The following is a 25,396-nucleotide window of genomic DNA, read 5'->3' on the forward strand; positions in this document are numbered from 1 at the left end:
CTGCTTCTTTCCTCACAGGTCTGTCAGCACAGATATTTTATTTGCATCTGTATTTTCTCTTTCATTTATATCTCTCCCTTTTTTCTATATCATCCTCTCCACAGGTGTCGTTCTTCCTGTTCATTGTGTTCGTGGTTTACACTATGCTGCCGTTCTCCATGCGGGACGCCATCATCGCCAGTGTCCTGACCTCCGCCTCTCACACCATTGTGTTGAGTGTCTGCCTGTCCACTACAGCTGATCACATGGAACCGGTGGTGTGGCAGGTAAGGTCAAACAGTAGCAGAGAGAACAAACGCCGCATAAGATAAATCCGCAGAACATATGCACACATCTTGAATTATCCATAGTGCAGTGCCCGTTCTAAACCTGCCTGTGTGAATGAGCTTTTTGCTTGGCCTATGTCAATGCCCCGGAGTCTACCTCAGAATTGTTCCTTGTCATTATGTGAGTCCTTCCTAAAGAGGTCTACAACATACTGTCACTTTGTATTGTTTGTGGGCTGGACGTTGTGTGGAGAGCTTTTTATAAACAGCCTATTGTGCAGCGTGAAGTTAGAAAACTTTGCATTCATCCTACCTGGTTTATCTGCAGTGAAGATTTTATAGTCAAGGTTTTTGATAAAATGAAACTTAATTAGCTTCCTTACTGTGCACGTGTGTGGTTTATATATAAGTTTGAGTGTTTAACTTAACTGGTGTTGTAGTTAATACAGTGTGTGTCAGGTATTTCAGAGGTCTGTTACGCAATTGACATCATTTTCAGTCCCAAGTTAACAACTTTTCTAAATAAAAGCTCTCTAATTCAGCTCGATATAACGTATTGCTGCAATAAAACAAATGTGCTTTTACTTTGATGCAAATTTGCTAAAGAGGAAGTGGTTCCATGAATGTTGCCATGATAGACATCAGCAATCTGTGAATGTCTGTCAGTCCAATATGGTAACATAAAAGTAATAAAATTGTCAAAATGATCTGGTTTTGATCCAGTTGCCGACTACTGCTGCAGTTTATCCGAGGACATGTACAAGAAGACATGTTCAACTCGGTCCACAAACTGAAGGCACACTGCCCCTTCCCCCCCACTGACTGCCAAATATTGTAATGTATTGCATGTCCAAATTGTACCAATTTTGAGATTGCAACCTCCATGGGCCATGTGTAGTTAGTGATTTAAGTAGTGAGAATAAAATCTCAGCAAATATTCAAGGACTCAGTTTAAAACCTATCATTCAACGTTTTGGAAATTGCACTTACTTATCTTAAAGAGTTGAAAGAGAAGAGAGAAAATGCTGACTGACCTGGCATCAAGACAAGAAAAGGGTAAAGTTGAGTTTGAAACGGAAAACCGTTTCAAACTCAACTTCCGTATCCTTACCTCAAGTGAAGTTTAACCCCAGTTTTAGTTCAATCTGTTTTAATACCTAGATTTAATCTCATTCGACTTGTTTTACGTTCCATTGTCTCCCAGACATGTATCTATATATTTTCCATCCTGCTTCCATTTTAACCACGCAGTATAGTCTTTTTAGCAAACAAACAAATGTGACCTTTAAACCAAAACTAATTTAGCATAGCAGTTGAGCGATAGATATTCTAATGTGTTTTTCTTTTTAAATATTTTATTAAAAGGTCACCCACTTTCCAGTGGTTTTGCTGTTTCAAGCACAAAATGTCCAGGCAGTTGGCATAAACAGGGAAAGGCAAAGAAAGAACAATATCGGGAAACCAATTATCTGGGTAATGTAGACTTTAATTAATTTGGGCTCATTCATACACCTATACACCCAAGGCTAATTGTGGGCTTATTTTAACTAATGTATGAAGGAAACAAAATTAATTTAACAAGCATGTCACAAAAGCCATGCCTCACTGATAATCCTATTTCAAAGACCAGAATGCAATTTACTATTTCAGAGCCAAAAGGGCATTGCTAGCATAGAAAAAGACATAATAATCATAGTAATGATTATTTTACCAGGTCTTCATCTTGGTGACTTCCTGCCAGGGAATTGCTTTTCCCTACCTATGTCATGCTGTTTGTCAGCTGTTTTCCTCAAATGCTGTCTGACTGGTTTGTGGCTGCACAACGAAAATGTATTTTTTATATATATATCCATCCCAGTTGTTGAAGACTGTGTTTAAAACTTCTCTGAGCATCACAATGACAATAACCCTTAAACTATTATCAAAGGACACTATATTCGTTGAATTAGGATATACTGTTCATTACAAGAAAATATTTCCTTCACATTCTTCATGGTCTTACGAAATATGCGGAATGAAAAATATAATGTATATGCTATGTGCAACTAGAGCTGCGTCTTCGTCCTCATCCCGTGGCTGTATTTTTATCCATTTCTGCAAACATTCTTCATTGCTTCAGTGAACGCTGCTGTGATGGCCTCTTCTTCGCTTTTCCACTTGTTTCTTCCACGTAACTTTTTCTTTCTCCTTTTGTGTAACTGTAGCGTGTTCTTGTTGGCATCTGGGCCGCCTTGGGCTGTGTGCTACATGGTCACTATCTGTCAGCTCCTCTTGTGCATCAGGTCAGTTTGCCTGACAGTACAATTCTAATGGCAAATCTGCCAGAAAGGCGTGTCTTTTAGGAGGATCTCCCCTGTAAATATAGTTTTTTAGTTTTATAGTTTTTTTTTTTTGTAAAACAATTTTTTTGGAATTCCTATGTGAATACTGTAAAAGAAAAGATGTAAAACATTTGTTTTTCACAATTATTTGGGCTCAATATACTGTGTTGCTATAATAGTAAAAGGTGGTCTTCAATTATTTTAGCTTACTTATTGTATATTGATTTATATGTAACCTCGTTTATACTTCAAATAAATGCTTCTGTTATATACATTACTGTGCAAACGTTTTGGGTACTTAAAATTATCACACACAATATAGGAGACATCTGATCAGTCACACATTTATTCTGCAGCATTACAACAACCTTAATTGTCCAGCCAAATTCATAGAGAACAGCATAAGATGTTGTGCAACAGATGTTGTGGTCCCCACCTACCCTGAGCATCATGGAGTCCACATAAGATTGTTTGCCAAGATGTTCAGAATAACCTTCTAGCCAGGAACACTGTGTGCAAGGAGAACTGGTTCTGTTTTTAAAGGTGGTCACACCAAATATAGATTTATTTATTTTTTTAGTTTATTATCTGTATTTAAATTATAGAGGAAAGCAGAGACTAATCAAAATGAACATTGATGACCAGCTGGAAGAGACAAACATGTTTGGGAAATAGGAAGGTATCTTCTATCGATTTATATTGCAAAGGGTCTAAAATATTAACGTGTTTGTCCTTGCTTTCCTATATCCAGTCTTCTAAAATAACACACTGCTTATATTATTTGCATTTGTTAGACCTACACTCTTAAGCATGCTAGATATAAACAGTCCATGTGCTTTCTGTTATTCTGTTTTGTGGCTGTTTTTTTTATTTTTGAGGGATGACAGACGAAAGTATTCCTCATATTTTTTACAAACAGGCCGTGTTGTGTTACAAACGCATTTTGTGGGAAGAGACAGATTGTTGATCACTTAGCAGTCAAGATGGCATGCTGGCACCACATGTGAAATGGACCAAGGAACAAAATGACTACTAGTAAACAAAAACTAAGCCAGGTCTGAGCTCTCTGTTTCATTTGTTATGACAGCAATAGTTGATGTTTTCAAGTGATGACGGTAGACCCTACTTCTATAAAGGATTTCTATAATTATGAAGTGATTTAAGATCTTTTGTCTTTTTATTTTGGTGCCTGTCACTGATGGTGCCGTATAACTCTCATTGTATTCCGAAATCACATGGAAGTACATTTTCTGTGCCATGGAAACAGCACCATTTCCAGTGGCTTCTTCTTCTTTCAGGTCAATATTGATCCTATACCCTGATGCTTACTCACTTCACTCCTCGTAGACGTGGGTTGCTGGTTTAGCGTTTGTCATCAGGAGCTCGGGAGATCAGATACAAAAGTATGCAAAGGTTTTTGGTTCATCTCGGTAGAACTGTCTCTACAGGGCTTGGAATCAGAACTTTTCCAGTCCCCGATGATCAAGTACTTTAAAGTCAGGATCTTTGGTAGCTTTTTCCAGAATTTTCAACCATATTATGCTACAGCCTTCTTCAGCAAATGATTTCTCAGTTGTATTATGTGATCTAAGCACAGTCCTGATAACGTGCTTGATTTCGGGGAGTGAGTCCTGTATTTTACTTTGGAAGCTCAATTTCCTTGATAAGGCCATGGGTTACAATTTAAAGCTCTGGACAAAACTTACTATTCAACCTTGTGTGTGAAAAGCACCTACAATGCATTTGTAAAAACAAACCTAGTAACCTGTCCATGTCGAACTAAAAGCTCTTTTTAACCTTTTCAGTTTTTATTTCACATACTCTTGAGATCTCTACAGTTCAGTAATCCTTGTCTAGTTTAGTGTTGTGGTTTGAAACAATGAAATCATAGATCCAACGTAGATTGAACATTTCTATTAACACGTCTTAATGTATTGGCGTAATAAGGTGGAAAGTAATATACTGTAAGAGCACTTCAGACAAATTCAGTGATATTAACAGTTTCATTCAGCTTATGCCATGTTGTCCTATAAATTCACCCAACATCATATGAATAATGATTAATGTTCAAGATATCCATTGTAGCTTCAACAATTTCACACACACACACACACACACACACACACACACACACACACACACACACACACACACACACACACACACACACACACACACACACACACACACACACACACACACACACACACACACACGTCAACACAAAATAAGTAATGTCTACAGCTCTGAAAGCTTTATCTTTGTCAGGGTCTGAGACATACGACACTGTGATACTATGGTCAATTATCCTGACTCACCACTAATGAACACAATTCACCACTTATCATTTTATGTTGCCAGATTTGATCTTGAATTTCCACTCTGTTATTGACCAGATTAGATCGGAAGCCACTGTGTGTTGACATGAAACTGGAGATAGTGATAATTTACTTGAAAAGAGCAACAAGGCATATCATATCGTGATGTGTTGTTTATCATGTGTGTTATGTGTTGTTACACTTGAACAGTAGCTTCAAGCAATTCACAGTGAAATATAAATTTCTCTGCGGATTTTGTTTTGCTGTTTTTATTAAACTAGAAATACATTTAATATCAGTGTTTTAATTAGATTAATGTGGACAATGTTGCAAAAGAATGTCAAAATTGGATTTTTGTACAATATGATTTTTGCATCATTGTGATAATGTACATTAATTATCAGTTATTCAATTCTCCAAAGTTTTTATCAAGGTATTTCTATTATTAACTGCTTCTCATAATATGTCCCTGTATTACCAAATGACCTGTACTGTCAGACAGTATTTTATCCCCAGTATTTCATAGCCCTGCTGCGTGCGTTTCTGTCTGCCTGTGCCTTTTTGCTCTTTTCTGTGCAAATGTGTGTATCAGATCGAGAAAGGGAAACCAATTCATTTTCCTCCGCCCGTGTTTCACTGGCCAAATGCCAATGTCAGCCCAGTCTTTTGTGTGGGGACAAGCGGAGGCTTAAGCCCTTCTTTTTCGATAAGAGCAGGGAGGTTGGGTGACAGGGAGGCTGAAGTGTCAGAGGGTAACTACTGAACAGCAGCTATAAAAACCTCACCAGCTTTCTTTGTAGAATTTACCAAGGTGACTGTGTAGCACTCAAACATGCTGTTCAATCAGATGGCAAATTGGCTAACACGCTTTTTGACTTAATTACTGTGTCTGACTTCTTTAGCCTTGTTGAATAATTACCTCTGGCTGGACACTGAATAGATACTTTTCCTAATGCTGTAATTTGTTCAGAGTACAAAAGTAAATTGCTTTGACTTGTAGCAATGTCACTTTGAATTAATATGCAAAAGGATATGCAGTCGATTTATAGTATAGATACATCTAAGGAAACTAAGAAAGTGACTGTGGGCCTATATATGCTATCAATATTCTTAGCAGGAAAATAAGTTTCCCAAAATGTCAGACTATTCCTTCACAAGCCCATTGTGCATGCTCACAGGCACTCACACACTCCAACAAATAGTAACATTGTCTATGTATGCACTTACCCAGTACCTAGTGCAAGACATGCAAGACGTATGCACCAAACTGAACAAGAAGGGATGAGGGTGGGAGGGGAAAGAGGATGTGGGTATGGATAAAGAAGATGGATTAAAAGGATGCGGTACAAGGGTGAATGGATAAAGGGAAGGGAAAGGCTGGGTCAAAGAATCTGAGACAAACACAGCTTGATGGTGTAACCGGGTATATGTGGGCTTAACAGGTGATCAGAGGTGTAGCATCTAAGTTAAGTAGGTTAACTTCATTAGTTAAAATATTGTGTACATTTGTCTGACCTTCCTGAGATTTGTGATTTTCAGCCATTAAATGTCCTCACTCCTGGTCCCTCATGTGCATTAACTGTTCAGTGGGTATTAAGTTAGAAAGAATCATGCTGATATCTCCACTTTGTCAAGTCCATTAAACTTGACAGTGCTGTCTCTTTGGAATCTTAATGAACCAACTGATTTATTGAAGAGGTGAAACCCTCCGTTAGGTCCAGATTTATGTGCATATAAAATTAAGAAAATTCTATCTTTTCCTGCATAGAGTTTCAAACAGTGATGCATGGCTGCATAATTATTTTTGCTACTTTGCTAAAACCTTTGCGAAAAGAATATAATTATCTGGCAATTCACTATAATATATATATAGTCTTTTAGTATTTCTACACAGTTCTTCTTTAGAGCATTAAAATACTCTGAAGATCCCTTATTTCGAAGTCAATCACAATTTAATGAATGTGCGTGTAAAAACTTGGAGTTCTTTTCCTGATTTTATCCAAACCGACATTAAACTAAGTGCTGTATTAGTTGCCCACAGTGTTCTTACCTCACAACCTCCCCTCTCAGACTGAAAATAGCCTTAATTGGTGTTCTTTGTTATTAATTGTTGAGTGCCAATTCATCAATAATTCACCATGGCACTAGCTCTCTTATTTCAGCTTTAGCTGATAGTACGTCACATTAACTCTCAGAAGTAGCAGCTGTTGCATATTACATGTATTCCCTTTTTAAGGGGAAGTAGGGCTTAACATTAAAATAGAGCTTGGAGCAATTAGACCTTATGTTATATTGTATCTCACCCAGGATTTGGGTTTCTTAGATTTCCATGTCACGTTTCTCTTGAGGATGGTATAGTTTGTTTTCCCTCTGATTTAGATAAACCAAGGATTCACTCGCACGGCTGAAACCACTTAGGACGCCATCTCACCTGAACCAGCTGTTATCTGCAATTGTGTATCAGTGAGCGATACGGACTGATTCACACAGCTGACCTTTCAGATTGTCTGATAGCTGTCAGTGTCTTGTCAAACAGACGTCAGCTAATGTGGCAGCATACAGGTTTAACTAAATGTTACCTAATACGTGAAGTCAACTATTAACAAGTATTTTGTCTCTGTGCGGCCTGCAGATGATACAAGGTATTATTTCATGACCTACTTTATGAGGGGTTCGTCAGAACATTTTAAAATAGATTTGTTATATTTAGGGTTTTCTTAAAAGTGGCCTAAAATATCGCGTACAATATGAGCTAATGAAAACCCTTTCATAAAGCAGCCAACAAAGGCCCCATCTGGATGTGCTTGCTTTCAGTCATTCAGTACTTGTCTGAACGCGGTGCTTTGACCACTATTCTCTAGCACATAGTGTAGACTTTAGACTTTCTATTAAAAACAAAATGGTCACGAGGCAAAAAAAACACAACCAAAAACACACCCAATCCCAGATTGTCTTTTTTTTATCCTTTGTGTAACCGTCAAATAATCTGTTCCAAGTTCGAGCCACACTCATGCACATGGCTTCTGCCCTCATGTTTGCTTTTCAAAAATAAAAAGTTAATAATACCTTCATATGATATAAATTTGGAACAGAATGTGTATCTGAACCACACTCTATGTAAAGATAGAAGAGAATACAATAGAACTTTGACGTCCACCAAAGTGGAAAATTGTCTTCGGCTCAACAATAAACAAGCAACAACATGAATAAAGACAATCATAAAAACAAGCAACAATGTAAAACAATATAAAAACAACAATCTGCATCAAGTACAACAGGAACATACACAGGGTTATGGACAACATTACAGCCCCCAAAAGTGAAGCCAAATCCTCTTGATTGCCCCCTGGTGGCTCGCCATAGTGTAGGCCATAAACCAAGCCTCTTCCATGTTAGTAGATGGGACATGGAGCAAAGTAGTAAAGTAAAAAAAAAGGGTACATGTTAGAAAGACGTTTTTTGTATTATTAGGTAGTACTCATCACAGTTATGTTTGTTCAAGTGTTGTTTTTTTCCGGTAAGTTTAGTTTTGAGCTATTTAAGGCTATTAAAAACGGCATTAAACATCATGATTGACAGCTTAGACTGACTTACAATTGGTCAGGGGTGTGTTATTGGCAGGACCTTGATACTGTGGCTCCACAACATGATCCCAACTGTGCAGCAAACGGACAACATGTTGACAATGTCACTGTATGGTCGCAAAAACATTTACAACCATATGTGATTATCATCTATGTGCAGCTCTGGCTTGCCATTCTACAATAGATGGACTGAATGGCTTTACAGTGTTGAAAGAAAGAACCACTAATTAAATCAATGTACAATTGCTCTTGTAGTTCTATCAGTCTACTGACAGTTGACTGATTAGAAATGCACAAACCACATACATTTTTTCAGCTAAAATGACATGGACAGTATGATTTAGAGAAAGTGAGCGTATTGGATTTCAGAAATAAAATGATTGCTCTTTGTGCAGAAGGTCACAGGCTGATTACCCCTGTTATAGAAAGTAAATCTTTTGGGCACATTAACGTCAGAAAAGAGTGAGCAATTTGCCCATGATCAGTCTGACAGTGAGGTCACCATTATGCTAAAAGGAAAGACAGGGACTGTAAGTGAAAGGGAAATTGGTGAGAATCAGACACGGCAGGCAAACGAGCGAACGGGAGTATGACTACAAGACGGAGAGGGAGAAAAAATATATAATTATAAAAAAAGCGATGGGAGAGAATCATTAAATTGTCAATTTGCTTTAAATTTCAATAATATTGAGCTCAGTACCATAAGTCCTCCTGGGTCTTAATACATTCACCTGTCTTTACTGGGCAATTCCTCTAATGGACATTCCTGTATATTGATTAATACGTGAAGCGAGAGTGAAAATAAACCACTGTTTTGAATTGAAAATAAACCCAATAGACTGAACTTCTCACAGATTGCAATTTTCACTCTGTGGGTATATTGAAGACGTTTGGTTGCAGTAAACACTTATCCTCAAGCATCGTATTCAACACAGCACTTGTTGTATTCTCTGCTGTTGTTGCAGGATATTGTCTCTGTGTAGCACAATGAGTCAGGAAACGTTCGGCTAATCACTCGTAAAATCACTTGTTATTACGATAAGGATAATCACTTTAGATTTATTGTGGTATTGTTATTGATCTATATCATCAGTGATCCTTGTGTGGGCATCATTAACAGCAGCAGCATCTTATAAGCCGTGCCATGGTCAAATGGAGCCTGTAGTGGGGTGTGGTGCTGGCTGTTATCACACTAATTAGAGAACAGACAGGCCTCCCTTTGTGCAGTGAACCTGAGCTCATTAGAGATGAGGATGTAGACGAGAGGTCTGGGCACATAATTAGCCACTGTGTTTATTTGTTACTTAGTGTTTGTTGCCTTTCTTTTTTTTTGCTCCATCAACAGGGTAGAGGTAAATCTGATCAAGCCGCAGTAAAGCTGGTGCAGGGAATACACAATGCCATTTTTAGGTAATAAACACCTGAGTGGGGGCAGTAGAAGGGTCACACAGATCTAATTCCCTTTACTTACCATTCTACTGTATATCTTTATCAGTCATCAGCGTTTCCTTTGAAATAACTGACTCACAAGACAATTAAATGAAAGCTGTTTTGTTTATGAATTCCACATTGTCCTAAAATACTGTGTGTGATGCAGGGTGTCGAAATCGCTGCAAGATCTCATTTGCCAAGGTCTCGTACCCTTGAGAAAAAGCCGTTCACTCATTTCTCACTTTAGAGGTTTTTTTTAGCTTTGGACTCGAGCCCAAAAAAAATTAAAGCAATAAAGTGATGGAGCATGTTGGTGTAGTATGTATTGTTATTACATCCAAGGCAATGTGTACAAGCTAAGGGGGGAATAATTGGTACATTTTTAAAGCCAAGGAAAAAAATTCAGAGTAGGAAAGATTTTGCACCAAAATATAAGTAATATAAGATAATACAATTTAAAAAAAAAAAAAAAAATTAAGGAAATAATATTTTCTCAGTGTTGCAAAGTGATTGGTCAGCTGGACAAATCTTTTGTTATTTATCAACCGTTTGATATATCAGAAATGTCATGCCCCTTCCCCAGAGACAAATGCAGATTGGGGTTAAGTTATTTGGAGACTCTTAATTGTCGGTGGGTGTGGTCTATGTATGTTGGCCCTTTTTAATACGCTGGCGAACTGTTTAGGCTGTACTCGCCTCTCACCCAATATATGGCTCCAGTCCCCCCCGTGACCCTCAAAGGATAAAGCGGTATAGATAATGAATGACTAGCCGGTAGGGGGTCATGTTACATGCTACTTGGTGATGTAGACGCTTTATGGGGGGAAAGCTAGCAGTGTTTTCTATGGGAGAGAACTTCTTTTGGTCTTCGTGATTTCTTTTTACAGACAATATATATATATATATATATATATGACACTTAAGAAATGGAACAACCCAAAGAGCATAATGGGCTCGTATATGTTAGTGCAATTTGCCTCTGGTGAGATAAAGCCTACAGCTTTGAAATCTTTTGTTATATGTGTGTTGAAGATGGTCTGAATTGCTTTACATATATATTTTTACAATAATTTTTTGACCTTACACTGAACATTACCATTATTACTGTGTGCTTTCATAGGGGAAGTGAATATCAGACTACATTTTTCCTTCAAAATTCTTTCCACGAAACACCCTGATATCTTGCTATTCATTGTCTGTCCTTGATTTTTTGAGTAAGCTTTCAGATTGTTGAGATCATAGTACAGGTGGGAGATAACCCTCTTTAAATGTCTGATTTTAAATGTATTTTAAGAATATTTTGAGAAAGGGTTGACTGGTTTCTGTGGTATTTTTCAAAGTTTTTTGGTTGGGAAAAACACATTATTTCATATATAAGTACAATGCCAAACAAGGATAATATACTTTTGGTGAGATAAGCGGTTTTGCAGGAAAACACTCAGGGCAAAGAGGGAAAGACGGTTTGCAGGATGGAGCCAAAGAAGGCTGACGTGTGAGCGAGGGGAGCAGACTGATGGAGCCAGGGGGTTAAGTGAAGCTTGAGGCCAGTGGAGATGAGCTGGTAATGGAGAGGTGCGTCGCACGGCGAGCGTGGCAAGCAGAGAGTTGAGCAGACAAACAGGCAAACATGAGGTGATCCTGAAGCTGAAGGAAATAAAGGTTACTCAGAGAAAGTTACAAATCTCCATTTGAATTGCCTGTAGATGTAACCAGTGATATCCTTGTGTTGTACTTCCTAATGCACACAAGTTCTGACTTCAATCACAGACAATATTTGAGTGTTTTCTTGTAAATTTACCACCTACATTCAGAGAATATTGATTTTTGTGGAAGTTCATCACTAAAATGTTGCAATATTAGCCCCACTCCCCACAGCTCCCTAATTTATTTTAGTTTGCCAATAATGGCCATAATAGGCTATTGTGCTTTTTCCATGTTTGAACGCAGTATAATCGTTTTCTACTTTGTTGTTGTATATGATTCTTAATATATAATACATCTTATTATCAGGTGCGTGCGTGCGTGTGTGTGAGTGAGAGAGGTGTGATTGTTGACATGGCAAAATTTTTGTTACTGAAGGAGGTGTTTATATGTTTGTCTGTCTGCGATAACATCAAACTGTGTAAGATGCAGACATGAAACTTTACAGCTGTGTAGTTGAGATCAAAATGAAGACTGAGTTTGAAGAGGGAGTACTCATGTAATCATGTAGTAATGACTACTGAGTAGTTATGTGATAATGTAGTAAAGATAGTATTGTGTACTCATGGGTCTGAACATCGTGTTTACTGGTGTCACCTCTGGTTCATGTCGTCGCAAGATGGTCTCTAGAACTGTGTTTGACTCATGTTTATAAAACCTTATACATGATAATAAATAAAAATAAACGGAACTTTTTGTGATGCTGAAGTGTGCGGGATCATCTTTTCTTTTCTATAATGGTTGGATGTGCAAATATGTCTCTAATTTAATTATTTTACAGGTATTTCTGCATGTATGGTTTTATTAAGCAGGTCGGAAAATATAAGACAATAGCTATATGTTTATGACCAGGCCCTTGATCAGTACAGTAGGTGCAGTTTACAAAAATGTACAATACAATAGAAAATACATAAGCACATAGTAATGTTGAATGCCTCTCCCTATTCAGCTTTGATTCTGCTCATTCTTGAAAATGCCAGTTTTACCCCCCATTAATATATTTGTTGTCAGGTATTTATCTAACACTATTTTTGTCTGTCCTGCAGATTTTGGCCAATATCATAATTTTCTTGTGTGGAAACATGGCAGGGGCGTACCACAAGCATCTGATGGAGTTGGCACTAAAACAGACTTATCAGGACACCTGCAACTGCATCAAGTCCCCAATAAAACTGGAGTTTGAGAAGAGACAACAGGTAAAGGGTTGGGGGGTTAGGGTGTGAGATTATGTGTCAGATGTAGGCGGTGATAGTGCTTTGATTACAGGGAGGATTATAGTAATGAGCATGAATGAGGAATGGATCATGTAACAGGGATAATGATGTATGATGTATTAGGTGACAAATTAACATGAAAACTCCTTGGGTCATAACACCATATCAAACTCTGAGCAAAATAACTGATGTTGATCCAAAGTTTTGTTTCTCTTTTTGTGGGGGTATATTTTTCATTACCATTTTAATGCTGCCCTTGAGTGAAACTGCTGACGTCTTTTTATTTATTTATTTTTTTTACCAAATTCATCTTCACTGAAACTTTGCATCTAAAAATGATTTGTGTCATCAGTATGTGTGTCACAGCATTAATGGTGCTAAACATTAATGGTGTTAAACATTCAGTTTCTCAGCTCGTTGTGCCTAAAGGATTTTATCTAAAATCTCTCAGCTCTGCATATAACTGTTGGTGCCTGATTCCTGTGCTTTAAGAAAAGAGTCCCTAGAGAATTGGTGTCGGGAGTTGTGCTTTACAGAACGTGGTAATTGTTAATGAGCTCAGTTAGTGTGCTGATAATGTCAATTCCTGGAGCCCTCTGCATGTCTTTCTGCAGTAATGTGTAGTGTTTAAGTTTGTCCTGTGCAGCATTATAATGTTTATTGGTTATCAAATCAGTTCTATGCATTTACATTGGATTAATCCATAAAAAAGCACCAGGCAGCATTTGTTAAATATATTGGTGGGAACATACATTTTGTCAAATACTGGAGATAAGACTTTGACAAAAACATAAAAGGGACGGGTCTCATTATTACATGACTAGAGGAGGCAAGTTGTATTCTCTTTTCCCTACTATACACACTTGAGGAGTAGAATGTAACATATTATGTAGTTTCTGTTGCACTGAATCTACTTGTTCTTTCACATCGGTTGGATTCCTTTTCATTCTCCATCCATATCCCTACAGTCGACCACCACCAAACATCTCCTCCTCCAAAAAGAAGCAATTTCCTCAAAGTCTGTGTTTCTTTCTTTGGAACAGAGAGTTTCTTGCAAAAGTCCCAATAATGTGGAGCTGATGAGCCTTAATTTGTGAAACCTAAACAGAAGTTTAACTTAAAAAGATGCTTTTAAAATTTCACACCAGGGACAGGCTGATCCTCCTGTCTAAAATGAAATAGTCATGTAAACTTTCAACTTTTTTCTCATTGTATCATGACTTCATCCTTGTGAAATTGCTATTCTCGTAAAAGTGACTGCTGCTGCACCACTAGTCTTGGTAATAGCCTAGGCGTGGAGTGGAGCTGGTTATCCCTATGTTGAATCCAGCTTGTTCTGTTACAGCTGCCGTGAGTGAAGCTGAAAATGCCTTGGGTTTTCCAGTAGCCCCGGAGTGCTGCTATTGTTTTCGACAGATGGCTGGAACAGGGCAGAGCCACATTTCTCCCGAGCGCTCCGTGCACTCATACTGCATGCTGCTTGCTTTTATCCAGAGTGCCCTGCAGTACACTGAGTGCATACATTTTCAGTACTAGCTGTTCTGAGGGACTCTATGCAAATTCATCATAAACCGAAAGTCGAGGCAGAGTTTGTTAGCAGCCACCGTGGACCTCTCCTCCGCGTACGAACGAACCCTCTGATCAATGATGCAGAAAACAAGTCAAGTTGGAGGTGACATTTGCTTAATTAAGTGTATTCTCCAATCTTGAACCTCTCCTTACCCAAAGAGAAGTTTTAATTGCTAATTACTGCGCTGGTTGTCTTCGAGTAAAACCAACAGTAACCACAGAGAAATGGTTAAGCTACCACTTAGTAAAAAAGTAAGGGCTGAGTCTGACTTCTGGTCACAGCAAAAAAATAATGAACAGTCCAAAAAGAAATTTAATTGATCATTAGTTTGAGTAACAGGAAGGAAGCTGACACAATGTGGTGCTTGACTAACTTCACTAAGGAGTGGATGTATTCATGGAGACTGGTGACATAATAGTAACAGCTTTTCATCTGCCCGCTGTCCTCAAAAGTTATACTTCAGAATTTTATTTGGACAAAATTTAATTAAATATCAGTTAGTTAAACTTTTTCAGTTGCCAGTCTTTGATCATTATATGCTGATTACATATCATAAATGTCCAAATGTTGGAACTGAAAGCTTGTTTTGTTAATTAAGTCAAAGATTTGTTCTTGATTTGCATTTTCAGTACTTCTAATCCTATTTAATTCTGGTCATGCCACTGGCAGAGCGTAGAAATTAGTCCCTGAGAAAGTAGAAGCTAAAGCAAATGAGCAGATAACTAACTGTTGGGGATCTGTGGTTGCTAACCAGAAATGACATGTGGTCCTATGTGAATTTTTTTATACATAATAATTGATTGAAATATTCTGAACATCCCTCTTCTGCTACTGCTTTTCCTTTTGTGTCGTTGCCATTAGGAGCGTCTCCTGTTGTCACTGCTGCCAGCTCACATTGCCCGTGTGATGAAAGCTGAGATCATCCAGAGACTGAAGGGACCAAACTTTGGCCAGATGGAGAACACAAACAATTTTCACAACCTTTATGTGCAGAGGCACACAAACGTCAGGCATGTGTTATTTATTTGAATTTATGTGACCAAGCAGTACTGTCATGTTCAGATTTACATATGAGCAGCGCTAATGTCTTACAGTTATGGAAGTATGATATTTCCGTATATTAATCAAAATATATTTTTCCACTTCTAGTATACTCTATGCTGATATAGTTGGTTTCACGCGGCTGGCCAGTGACTGTTCACCTGGAGAGCTGGTGCACATGCTGAATGAGTTGTTTGGCAAATTTGATCAAATTGCAAAGGTAAACATCAGATTATCAAACCCTGTCACTTATCAACACATGCTAATTTTGTCTATTTTACTAAACAATTACTAATATCTTATGTCGTACTTGTTGTTTTATCTGCTTTTGGTGATGTCTCACTGGCATCACTTTTTGTTGCTTCCCGATGGATTTGTGTTATTTCTGTAAGCACCTGGTCAAACATGGATGATTGAACTTTACCCTGAGTCATTTGAAGTGCGGATTATGATATAGTTTGTAGCACGAACATCTTAACAAAAAGAACAAGTGGTGAACATGATTCATCAGGTTTTAATATGAGCCTCTCCAACTCAAGGAGCAACAGCTTGTTGAGTCATACAATATAGACATTTTTTACTCGCAAAAATAGCTATTAGATGATAACACACTATAGCTAAAGTACAAGCCTGTTGAATGTAAATAATCTGAGGAGGGATTTGTCCCTCAAAGGTTTATTTTCTGTGTTTAAATTGAAAATCTGCCTCTGCTGTCTGTCAGCTGGACCTTTATCTGAACCTGTGTTCCACCTTTGTAAATACCAGGAGAATGAATGTATGCGGATCAAAATCCTTGGCGACTGTTACTACTGTGTGTCCGGGCTGCCAGAGTCTTTACCAAACCATGCGAAGAACTGTGTGAAAATGGGTCTGGACATGTGCGAGGCCATCAAGTAAGTGCCACTTACATAAGAGTGCAGCTAAAGCAGGACAGCCGTGTTTTTGAAATGCTTGCTTCTCTGTTACTCAACCACGTGTCGGGGCTAGAATATCCCTCAAGTTTACAGTAGTAATGTTACACCTTTGACACAAATAATGGGGCCTATTCATCATTTTGCAATCACATGAAAACTAAAATTCGCTGCCTCGAATGGGACTAGAAATTCACCTTATGCTGATTGTGTGTCTGTTAACTCAGCTACACTCTAAAGACTCAAGAGTCTCAGGTGTTTTTGACTGCTGGTAATTCAAAGATTGCTCAGATATGCTTTAATACCCAGTCCTCTTTGAGCTGCATGTATTGAAACATCCCTACATGTACTTTCATGATTGCTAATTTAGCTGCATGTGTTGCGTTGGTAAATGGGAGATCCTATCTTTAAGCTTCAGTTAGACACAAATATTGCGGATAGAAAGACTTGAGGCTCAATAATGCTTATGTCTTTACGTATGAAAAGAGTCACATCCATTTCAAACGATGTGTCACTGCCCACATATTTAAATTTGTCCTTTACATTGGTGCAGTTGTTAAGCCGTACATCCACTAGAGGACAGTGTAGAGTTGAGTTTGTGGCAACAAAAATGGCGACACTGGAGGCGGTTGTGATAATGTGCCTTTTAAGAGAGTCCTTGTCCCTGTTCCCAGGTGAAGTAACATCATATCATGTAGTTTCTTACCAACTGGCAAAGCCTCTCCTCAAAATGTTCTGCCATTGTTGAAATCTTTCGCTTAAACTATCAGCTACACTGCCCCCAATGATTTCCGATGGTACTGCTAGAGTTTGTCTGTTTCGTCCCTGTCCGAAAGCTTTCAGAAAACGTGCACAAATACGAACAAAATTAGAAGTAAGGACAGAAGGCTCCATCTGTTCCTGTATATCTAACGTTGAGCATGAATTAGCTATTAGAGTGACTGTTGAAAATGCCACTGCACTTTTAAACTGGCTGACCTGGTTTTTTCCAACTGTTTCAGTTCTTTGCATAAACCATAAAGGTCATAGGGGGAAATTATTTCTTAGTGATTATTTTTATATTACTCCATATTAATAAGTCTATTTTTGGTGTATGACAGGAAAGTGAGAGATGCCACAGGGGTTGACATCAACATGCGTGTTGGTGTGCACTCAGGGAATGTCCTGTGTGGTGTGATTGGACTTCAGAAGTGGCAGTATGATGTTTGGTCACATGATGTCACATTGGCCAATCACATGGAGGCAGGAGGTGTACCAGGGTGAGTAAGCATTATTTTTGGTAAACTGTCCCTCAATTCTGAAGGATATAAAGAGAGCCACATTTAATTGTCCTAAAAAATGATTAGTTGATTGTTCTTTCGGTTTGTTCCAGACGAGTCCACATCACTTCAGTGACACTGGAGCACCTAAATGGTTCCTATAAGGTGGAAGATGGGGATGGACAGGAAAGGGACCCCTACCTAAAGGAACATGGAGTCATCACTTATTTAGTCATAAACCCAAAGGTTCCAAAGCACATTGAACAAAATAAACATTGGACATTGAATAAAATGCAATAAAATAATACATGTTTCCATGTTTGTCCAGGTGGAGCGCCGGAGCCCAGAGCACCATCACCGTCCCAGACACACTGTGTACGGAGCAAAGATGAGGGCCTCAGTCAGGATGACCCGCTACCTGGAGTCGTGGGGAGCAGCCAAGCCCTTTGCCAACATGCACCACAGAGACAGCATGACTAATGAGAACGGGAAGATCAACACTGCTGTGTGTCATTTTTTTTCTACCCACACAGTACATTGATATCTAAGTGATGAAGAAGTTTAGCTGTCGTTTTTAACCGTTCTCTCTTCTTTTGCTCTATGTCTAGGATGTGCCGATGGGGCAGTATCAATTCCAGAGGAGATCAGAAAGGCAAGCTGCTCATTTTACAGCTCCAGCACAATTATCTTAGGCAGGATCATCCTCACTACTTAACAGTGCAGTCTGATGACAAGATGTTTAATGAGAGTAGACTTCTGCAAGAGGCTTTGAAGTGTGTGACTAATATTGCGTGCACTTAAAAGACAATCTGTGTCTTTTTCTTGTCGCCCCTAACAGGACAAAGTCTCAGAAGAAAAGATTTGAGGAGGAATTTAACGAGAGGATGATAAGGACCTTTGATGGGATAAATTCACAAAAGTAAGGGTGTAGTATATTAGAAAGTTTGGGAAATTATTCTCATACTGATTTGATATGCTGTCTACTAAACTTAGAACAGATGAAACATGGCAACATTAAAGCAACAGTGTACACAAAAGTCTGTGCTTTTTAAATTAAACAACGCATCAACATACAACGCCTGCAGACACAAAAAATGAACTAAGTTCACGGTTCCAAAAATTAACTAGTTCACGTTCATTTGTTCCATTTTTCATTGGGATGATTTATGTGACAAACTTACGATCATGTGTTGAATTATTAATCGATGGTGTTGGATCATGTCTTCGTGTTGCTCCGCTCATTTTAAAACTGAGTCCTGACTGTGAGCGTCTCGTGTTGTACTGAGAACAAAATGTTGAGTCATTTTTCATGATGTTTAAATGCAGCCTCATAAACTCTGGAGCGAATCAAACAAACACTAAGTTACTTCATGTACTGATCAGGTCCTGATAACTAGTGATGAGTGTTTATTAGTTCAAGTGAGAGCAGGTCAGAATGGAGGAGGAAACAGAAACTCCAGCTCTGTACAAACCAACTGCAGCTTCTGCTCTGATCACTGAGCAGCTGTGACCAGAGAAACTCTGTGTTTCACTGTTTCCACTGTTGAACGTGAGCTACGTTCATTCTCGCTAGTGTGAACATCACTCACGTTCACGTTAATCATATGAAAACTGATTCCTTCACTTCATCGTTAACAAACGCTTTCATGCACAACACCGTACAGGGAGCCACTGCAGAGGGGCTGAAGAGCTTCATGCGGCTCCAGAGCCGCGGGTTGCCGAATCCTGGCCTAGAGCTATATTTCAAAAGCTTCAGCTTGAATCTTAAACCTGTTCATGGTGGATTTAGAAGTCTGCTTTGGATCTTTTTTTTTTTTGTCAAAACACAACTTGTGGTCTAACAATCTATCACCACACAGGTTTTTACATCTTTAAATCTTCAGATCGAGAATTTCTATACTGAAAGATTGCGCACTGTAACTGTCAAACTTCTAAAGATCAGGAAGCATTTACTGATGGTGCGACCATAAGCTTTATGGGTGAGACCAATTGTGAATTCACCTGAGACGATCACAGTGTTGGTTTGTTGTCTCCTGCAGAATAATCCAGCTCTTAAAACCGAGTTTATATCTTTTTCATTAGTTTGCTCACATGCCCAAAGCTCCAATTTGATAGGATTCTATTGATGAGGTTTCTTCCACTTAAACAAATAAAAACTCCCATCACCTCCTTGTGAAAACTAATGACAGAGCTTTATATTTTGTTATGGCAGGTTACACTGAACATACACTAATTCCCTTTTTCTGTTTTGTGATTAGATTTTTAATGTGGTGCAGAAAATTCATTCAGTGACAAACATTAAACGAATGGCTTAATATAATTTGATGTGTTGTATCATTACAACACAACAAATGTGTTGTAATGCATACATGAAAGCAAACAGAGATACAAATCTGTTTCATTTGTTTTCCTTTAGGCCTTTAAAATGTCCCATAGATTTAAAGCTTATAAGGTTAATGCAGATCTGAGTGTATTACAAGTAGAAGTGTGCAAAACGTAACCTTTGTCCGAGCTACTATTATGGTTTTAATTAAAAATTTTCTTAAGAAATATAATGTAACACTGAATTAATATCATTTGAAATGTCTGTTCTCTCTTGGGGTTGTAATAAATTATTCAATTTAAAGATCTGCACAATATTTAATATTAATATTGAAATGTTGCATAAAACTGTACTTTATCATTATAAAGTTATATGTTTTAATTTATACGTTCTATATGTTTCCAGACAGTGGCTAAAGTCTGAGGACATCCAAAGAATATCGTTATTCTTTCACAACAAAACCTTGGAGAAGGAGGTAAGAGGCAGTTGAACTACATGATTATAATTCTTGTCTTGTTATATACGTATAAATGCGTATTGGTGTAGTGTTTCTAAAAGCGAATTACAGAACATGCTGTTAATGTTTGTTCTTTTTCCTACACTTGTGGTACCTTTAACCTTCTTTTTAATCTTGCAGTACAGAGCAACAACCTTGCCTGCCTTTAAATACTACGTCACCTGCGCCTGCTTGATCTTTTTCTGCATTTTCATTGTGCAGATTCTCGTCCTTCCAAAGTATGTGTGCTTTATTTCAAACTATCGAAGGCAAAACATTGTTGTTGACATAATGTTTTCATTTCTGTTGATAACATTTATTTAAAAACTTTTGAGGACATAAATGTTTGAGTCAACTAAACTCTGTCAACTTTTTTTTTAGAACACCTATCTTGGGAATATCCTTTGGAATGGCTTTTCTTGTCCTTTCCTTAATCATCTTCATTTGTTTCATCGGGCACTTTATGGTGAGTAAATCCATTTTCTACATCACTGCTTTAACTCGTGCCCCTCTATGTTAAAACGTGTTTGATCACATGAGTGGTCCAAGTGCCCCTGTGGTCATCTTAACGGCCCATTAAGTCCCTCTTACTCTAACACAAGTGCCTGGTGTGGTCCTGTGGTAAAAACTAATCTTGACCTTGTGCATTAAAAATCACCACACCAACCCCCCCCAACCCCCTTTGACAGCCTATGTACTCAATTGCTTTGTGATGCATTTATTTAAGACACAATTGTGCATGGTTACGCTCCCTGCGCACTGGATACTTTGCACAGTGCGCCGTGGCCCACGAGGATAGGGCCCGGTGTTTTTATTGATTATTGATTACAAACATTTGGAACACAGTGTGACTGTGTGTGTCAAACTAACCTTTTTTTTCCTAAATGTCACCAGAGGGGCTCCGTAGATTTGAGTCATGTGTCATGTATCTACTTTATGTGGTTCCTTCAGTCAACATGGAGTCCATAGACCTTACTTTATAAAAAAGATGCATTTTTTTCATCTTAAGATCATCTTTGTAACATGTCTATGGCTATTTTATTCAACATGTGAAATATTCACTGTGACTTAAATCAGAATATTTTTCCATAAAGAAAATTAAATGAGGACTACATAACTTGAAAATCAATAATATGGTCCATGGAGGATTTGAACATTAAAGGCTAAAGAGATTAATATTTAAAATCATATATATTATGCAACTCAGTAAGTTCATCTTTATCAGCTGAAGAACACCAGAAGGTTTTTCCTATGCATGCACATAGTTTTTCCATTGTTAGTCACACTATAGGTATTGAGCTACTGAGCATTTCATGCAGAAACATTGTCACCTTATTGGAGGGAGGGTTGGAGAAAGCTGAAACAAGATTTTTTGATTCACTGACTTGAGTATTCTGCTGATTCTGTGAATGAATCTTGACGTCTTGGATCAACCCTGTCAGACTCTTACTCTGTATTTCATCTTTTGTTTTTATTCATACCTTCTATTATTTGAAGTACAGGTCGAGAGGTGAAAAACATTTGCAAATACCTTTTTTTTTTCACAACAACATTGCCTCCCACTAGCTTTTATTTCCAGTAATCCTGCTCATACATACCAGTCCTTCATCCACAGCTCATTGTATTGTATTGTAATGTACATCCCAGGGCAACTCAAATGTCACATCCACTCGGCGTCAGTGATGCTCAGATACTGCTCTGAGATGATCAAGCAAATTATTTGGACTCTCACTGTCGTGTTGTAATGAAACACATTCAGCAAAACGCAGCACAACAAATAGGAGAAGAAAATAACATTAACTATGGATAAAAACTCAGCAATAAACCTTATACAAGCATTTCAAAATGATAATAATATTGTATGTGGCCCTTCAGTTAATATGACAAGATTGATTACACAGTGTTTACTGCTCTTAAAGGTCCAGTGTGTAGGCTTCAGGTAGATCTATTGGTAGAAATATAATGTAGTATTCAGAATGATGTTGTCATTAGTTTATAAAAACCTAAAGTTTGTCTCTACAGTAGCCCAAAGCAGACAAACCAAACACGTTACCTGAAGGCCAATCCTAGGTTCTCCCACAGGCGTGGAAGGGGTGGATGGTGAGGCGAGGGGTTATTTGGTTGTTTATAATTAATTTCACTGTTAGATGCCACTAAATCCGACACACTGAATCTTAGGGTTCGTGATCGTGAGGTTAGGGGGAACGACAGTAAGTAGCCCCTTGAGGTTTTAGGCCTCTGCTCCAGCGATAGCGAGTGGCCGGGGGCATGATGCTTTCGGGTTGTCCGTCCATCCGTCGCATTCCTGTGAACGCAATATCTCATGAATGCCCTGAGGGAATTACCTCATAATTTGGTACAAATATTCACTTGGACTCAATGATTAACTGATTAGATTTTGTTGGTCAAAGGTCAAAAAGATCAAGGTCACATGACCATGTATGTTTTAAACTCAATATATCAGGAACTTCCAAAGGGAATTTCCTTACATGTGTCACTAGCATTCACTTAGACTCAAGGATGACCTGAATAGGATTTCGTGGTCAAAGGTCACTGTGACCACACAAAGCACAACATTTTTTGCCTCGTGAATGCGATATCTCCAGAACGCTTCGATTTGGTATAAACATTCACTTGAGCTTTGGTTTCATTTGATGGTCAAAGGTCAAATGTCAAGGTCCAGTGGCCTCACAAAGCATGTTAAAGATCTTCTTGAAATTTATATCAAACCTTCACTTTGACTCAAATATGAACTGATTAGATTTTGGTGCCTGGAGGTCAAAGGTCAAAGTCACAATGACCTCACGTGCCTGTGAATGTAAAATATTAGGACTGCCCACATCTGGCAAAATTCACTTGGAGTCACTGATTAACTTTCAGTGGTCAAAGGTCACAGTGGCTTTAAAAAACAGTTTTTAGCCTCTTGAGTGTGATATCTGACTGCTTGAGGGAATAACTTCAACTTTCGATCAGTTGTCACTTGTACACAAAGATAAATAGAGTTTGCTTCAGTGGTCAAAGGTCACAGTGACCTTATATGAATCTGGGGGGAAAAAACTGCAGTGGTTGGCGGAGGCATACAACCACAGTGCGGTAATTCTTGGTCTTTGCTGCTATGATTAAGTTATCGTTACAGGAAGGGTTATTTGGTGGCTGTATGTACTGATTGCACTGATCATTATGTACATGGTGGAAACACTTGTACTTGTCATTTGACATTGCTTTCATTGCATGTAGTTTCAAATAGATTGTATTGTGCACCGTCAAGTTGATAGGACCCTCTCTCCATAATTGTATGCCTCTTGAACTCGTCGATGAGCACTTGTGATGCAATGTACTTACTTAACTTAATGCATTTGCTATTATTTAAATTGGCCTTACTGAGCACAGACAATTTGTTGTTTTGTACATGTCTGTTCATACACACACACACACATATATATATATAATTTATTCTGATGAGTCCAAATTAGCTTTTGTGCCTCTCTGCTTCTTCTCTTTGTGTAGAAACATGTTTACAGCCTTCAGTATCTCAGCATCCTCTTGTGTACCTGGACTCATACGTTCTTGTATTGTTGTGTTGTTGTGTTGTTGTGTGTACGTGTCCCTGCAGCACTGCAGTAAAAGTGCCTCTACTTCTTGGACGTGGCTGCTGCGGTCATCAGTCATTATTGCCAACAAGCCATGGCCCCGCATCACTCTCACCATGACAACCACGGCTCTAATACTCATAATGGCAGTCTTCAACATGGTAAGCCTTTATGTGTAGATGCTGCCGTCGGGGAGCGATAACACCAATTAGGCATTCACTAGAAATGAAGTATCACAACCCTTCACAAAACACTCCATTATTTGTTACTGCCGTGTAATCAAAAGGTATTTGAATACAACATGTTGCTGTAGATAGCCAGTAAAAAAACAGATTTTACATAGATTTCTTTTAAATGTTGTATTATTCAAAGATTTGCATTAATATAAAAAATATCTCTATGTCTGTATGTTTTGGATATATAATATGATGTACTGCCACAATAGTAAATATATCTCGCTCACCGTCAAGGGCTGTGGATTAATTTAGTATTTAAATGATATTATACTTTTCATTCCTTCTTCAAACACCCTGGATTTCTAACCACACAATGAACTACAGAAAATGTTTTACCTCTCAATGTTCTGTTTTGTTAAGCTATTTGTTTTTCAAAAAATCTAAAATGAAAATTGTATCCCCGCATAACTATGCCAGACTTTCCTGTGATGATAAGGGGACACTGGACGCTGTTAGGGATAGAGGTTTATTTCTATAGAGAGGCAGAAATAAAAAGGCTTGAATAAGGGTGGGATAGTAGCTTGAGGCTTGTGGGGGCGGTGCACGGTGTCAGGACCCTGGTTTAGACCTTCACACAAATCGATTCCAGAGATTAAAATCGTGTTTTTTCACCTGACGTGGGTCAGTCGCTCCGGGCGGATGGACGAAATTAACTTGGCATTGCTCAGCGCGGCAGCCAATCCTCATCTTATCCTGCAGGTTCACTTTAAAGGACATCATTGAATGGTTGTCACTTACTGGCCTCTTAGCTAACAAGATTCTATCTTCCTCCTGCAAGTAAAGTGTAGACCAGTTTGTCTTTTCACAAGCTGATGTGCAAGGCAAGCGGACAGAGGAATTGCATGTGAATCGCATTTGCATTTCAATGGTTTGATCTTTTTTCCTGTGGTGGATTTAAAAAGACATTTTGAAAATGAATTTTTATCACTGACCCAAAAAAAAAAAAAACCCTGACATTGTGTTTTTGTGTTTTTTGTTCTAGTTCTTTTTGGAAGACAGTGTGTTGGCTGAAGTTCCTGTTTACAATTCATCCAATGAAACGCTGTTTTACCCAAACGGACAATTGACCGACAAAAACAATTTCTACCTTCCTGTAAGTGAAAGTAAATGTTATTATGATAACAACTCTATAAAT

General features: G+C 38.3%; 1 protein-coding gene across 1 annotated transcript in view; it reads left to right on the plus strand.

The window, feature by feature from the left end:
- Positions 1–25,396, plus strand: part of adcy2a (adenylate cyclase 2a) — a 54,696-nt gene that overhangs the window by 15,680 nt on the left and 13,620 nt on the right. Inside the window, exons 3-17 of the mRNA XM_034611677.1 lie at positions 105–266; positions 12,668–12,817; positions 15,267–15,415; positions 15,555–15,666; positions 16,212–16,339; positions 17,458–17,616; positions 17,730–17,862; positions 17,945–18,121; positions 18,225–18,268; positions 18,455–18,535; positions 20,345–20,414; positions 20,577–20,674; positions 20,817–20,901; positions 24,049–24,186; positions 25,244–25,354. Coding sequence (XP_034467568.1) covers positions 105–266; positions 12,668–12,817; positions 15,267–15,415; positions 15,555–15,666; positions 16,212–16,339; positions 17,458–17,616; positions 17,730–17,862; positions 17,945–18,121; positions 18,225–18,268; positions 18,455–18,535; positions 20,345–20,414; positions 20,577–20,674; positions 20,817–20,901; positions 24,049–24,186; positions 25,244–25,354 — 1,797 coding nt within the window. The remainder of the gene's footprint in view (positions 1–104; positions 267–12,667; positions 12,818–15,266; positions 15,416–15,554; positions 15,667–16,211; positions 16,340–17,457; positions 17,617–17,729; positions 17,863–17,944; positions 18,122–18,224; positions 18,269–18,454; positions 18,536–20,344; positions 20,415–20,576; positions 20,675–20,816; positions 20,902–24,048; positions 24,187–25,243; positions 25,355–25,396) is intronic.

This window comes from Hippoglossus hippoglossus, chromosome 16, assembly GCF_009819705.1.
Source record: "Hippoglossus hippoglossus isolate fHipHip1 chromosome 16, fHipHip1.pri, whole genome shotgun sequence".
In the NCBI taxonomy this organism is placed as follows: domain Eukaryota; kingdom Metazoa; phylum Chordata; class Actinopteri; order Pleuronectiformes; family Pleuronectidae; genus Hippoglossus; species Hippoglossus hippoglossus.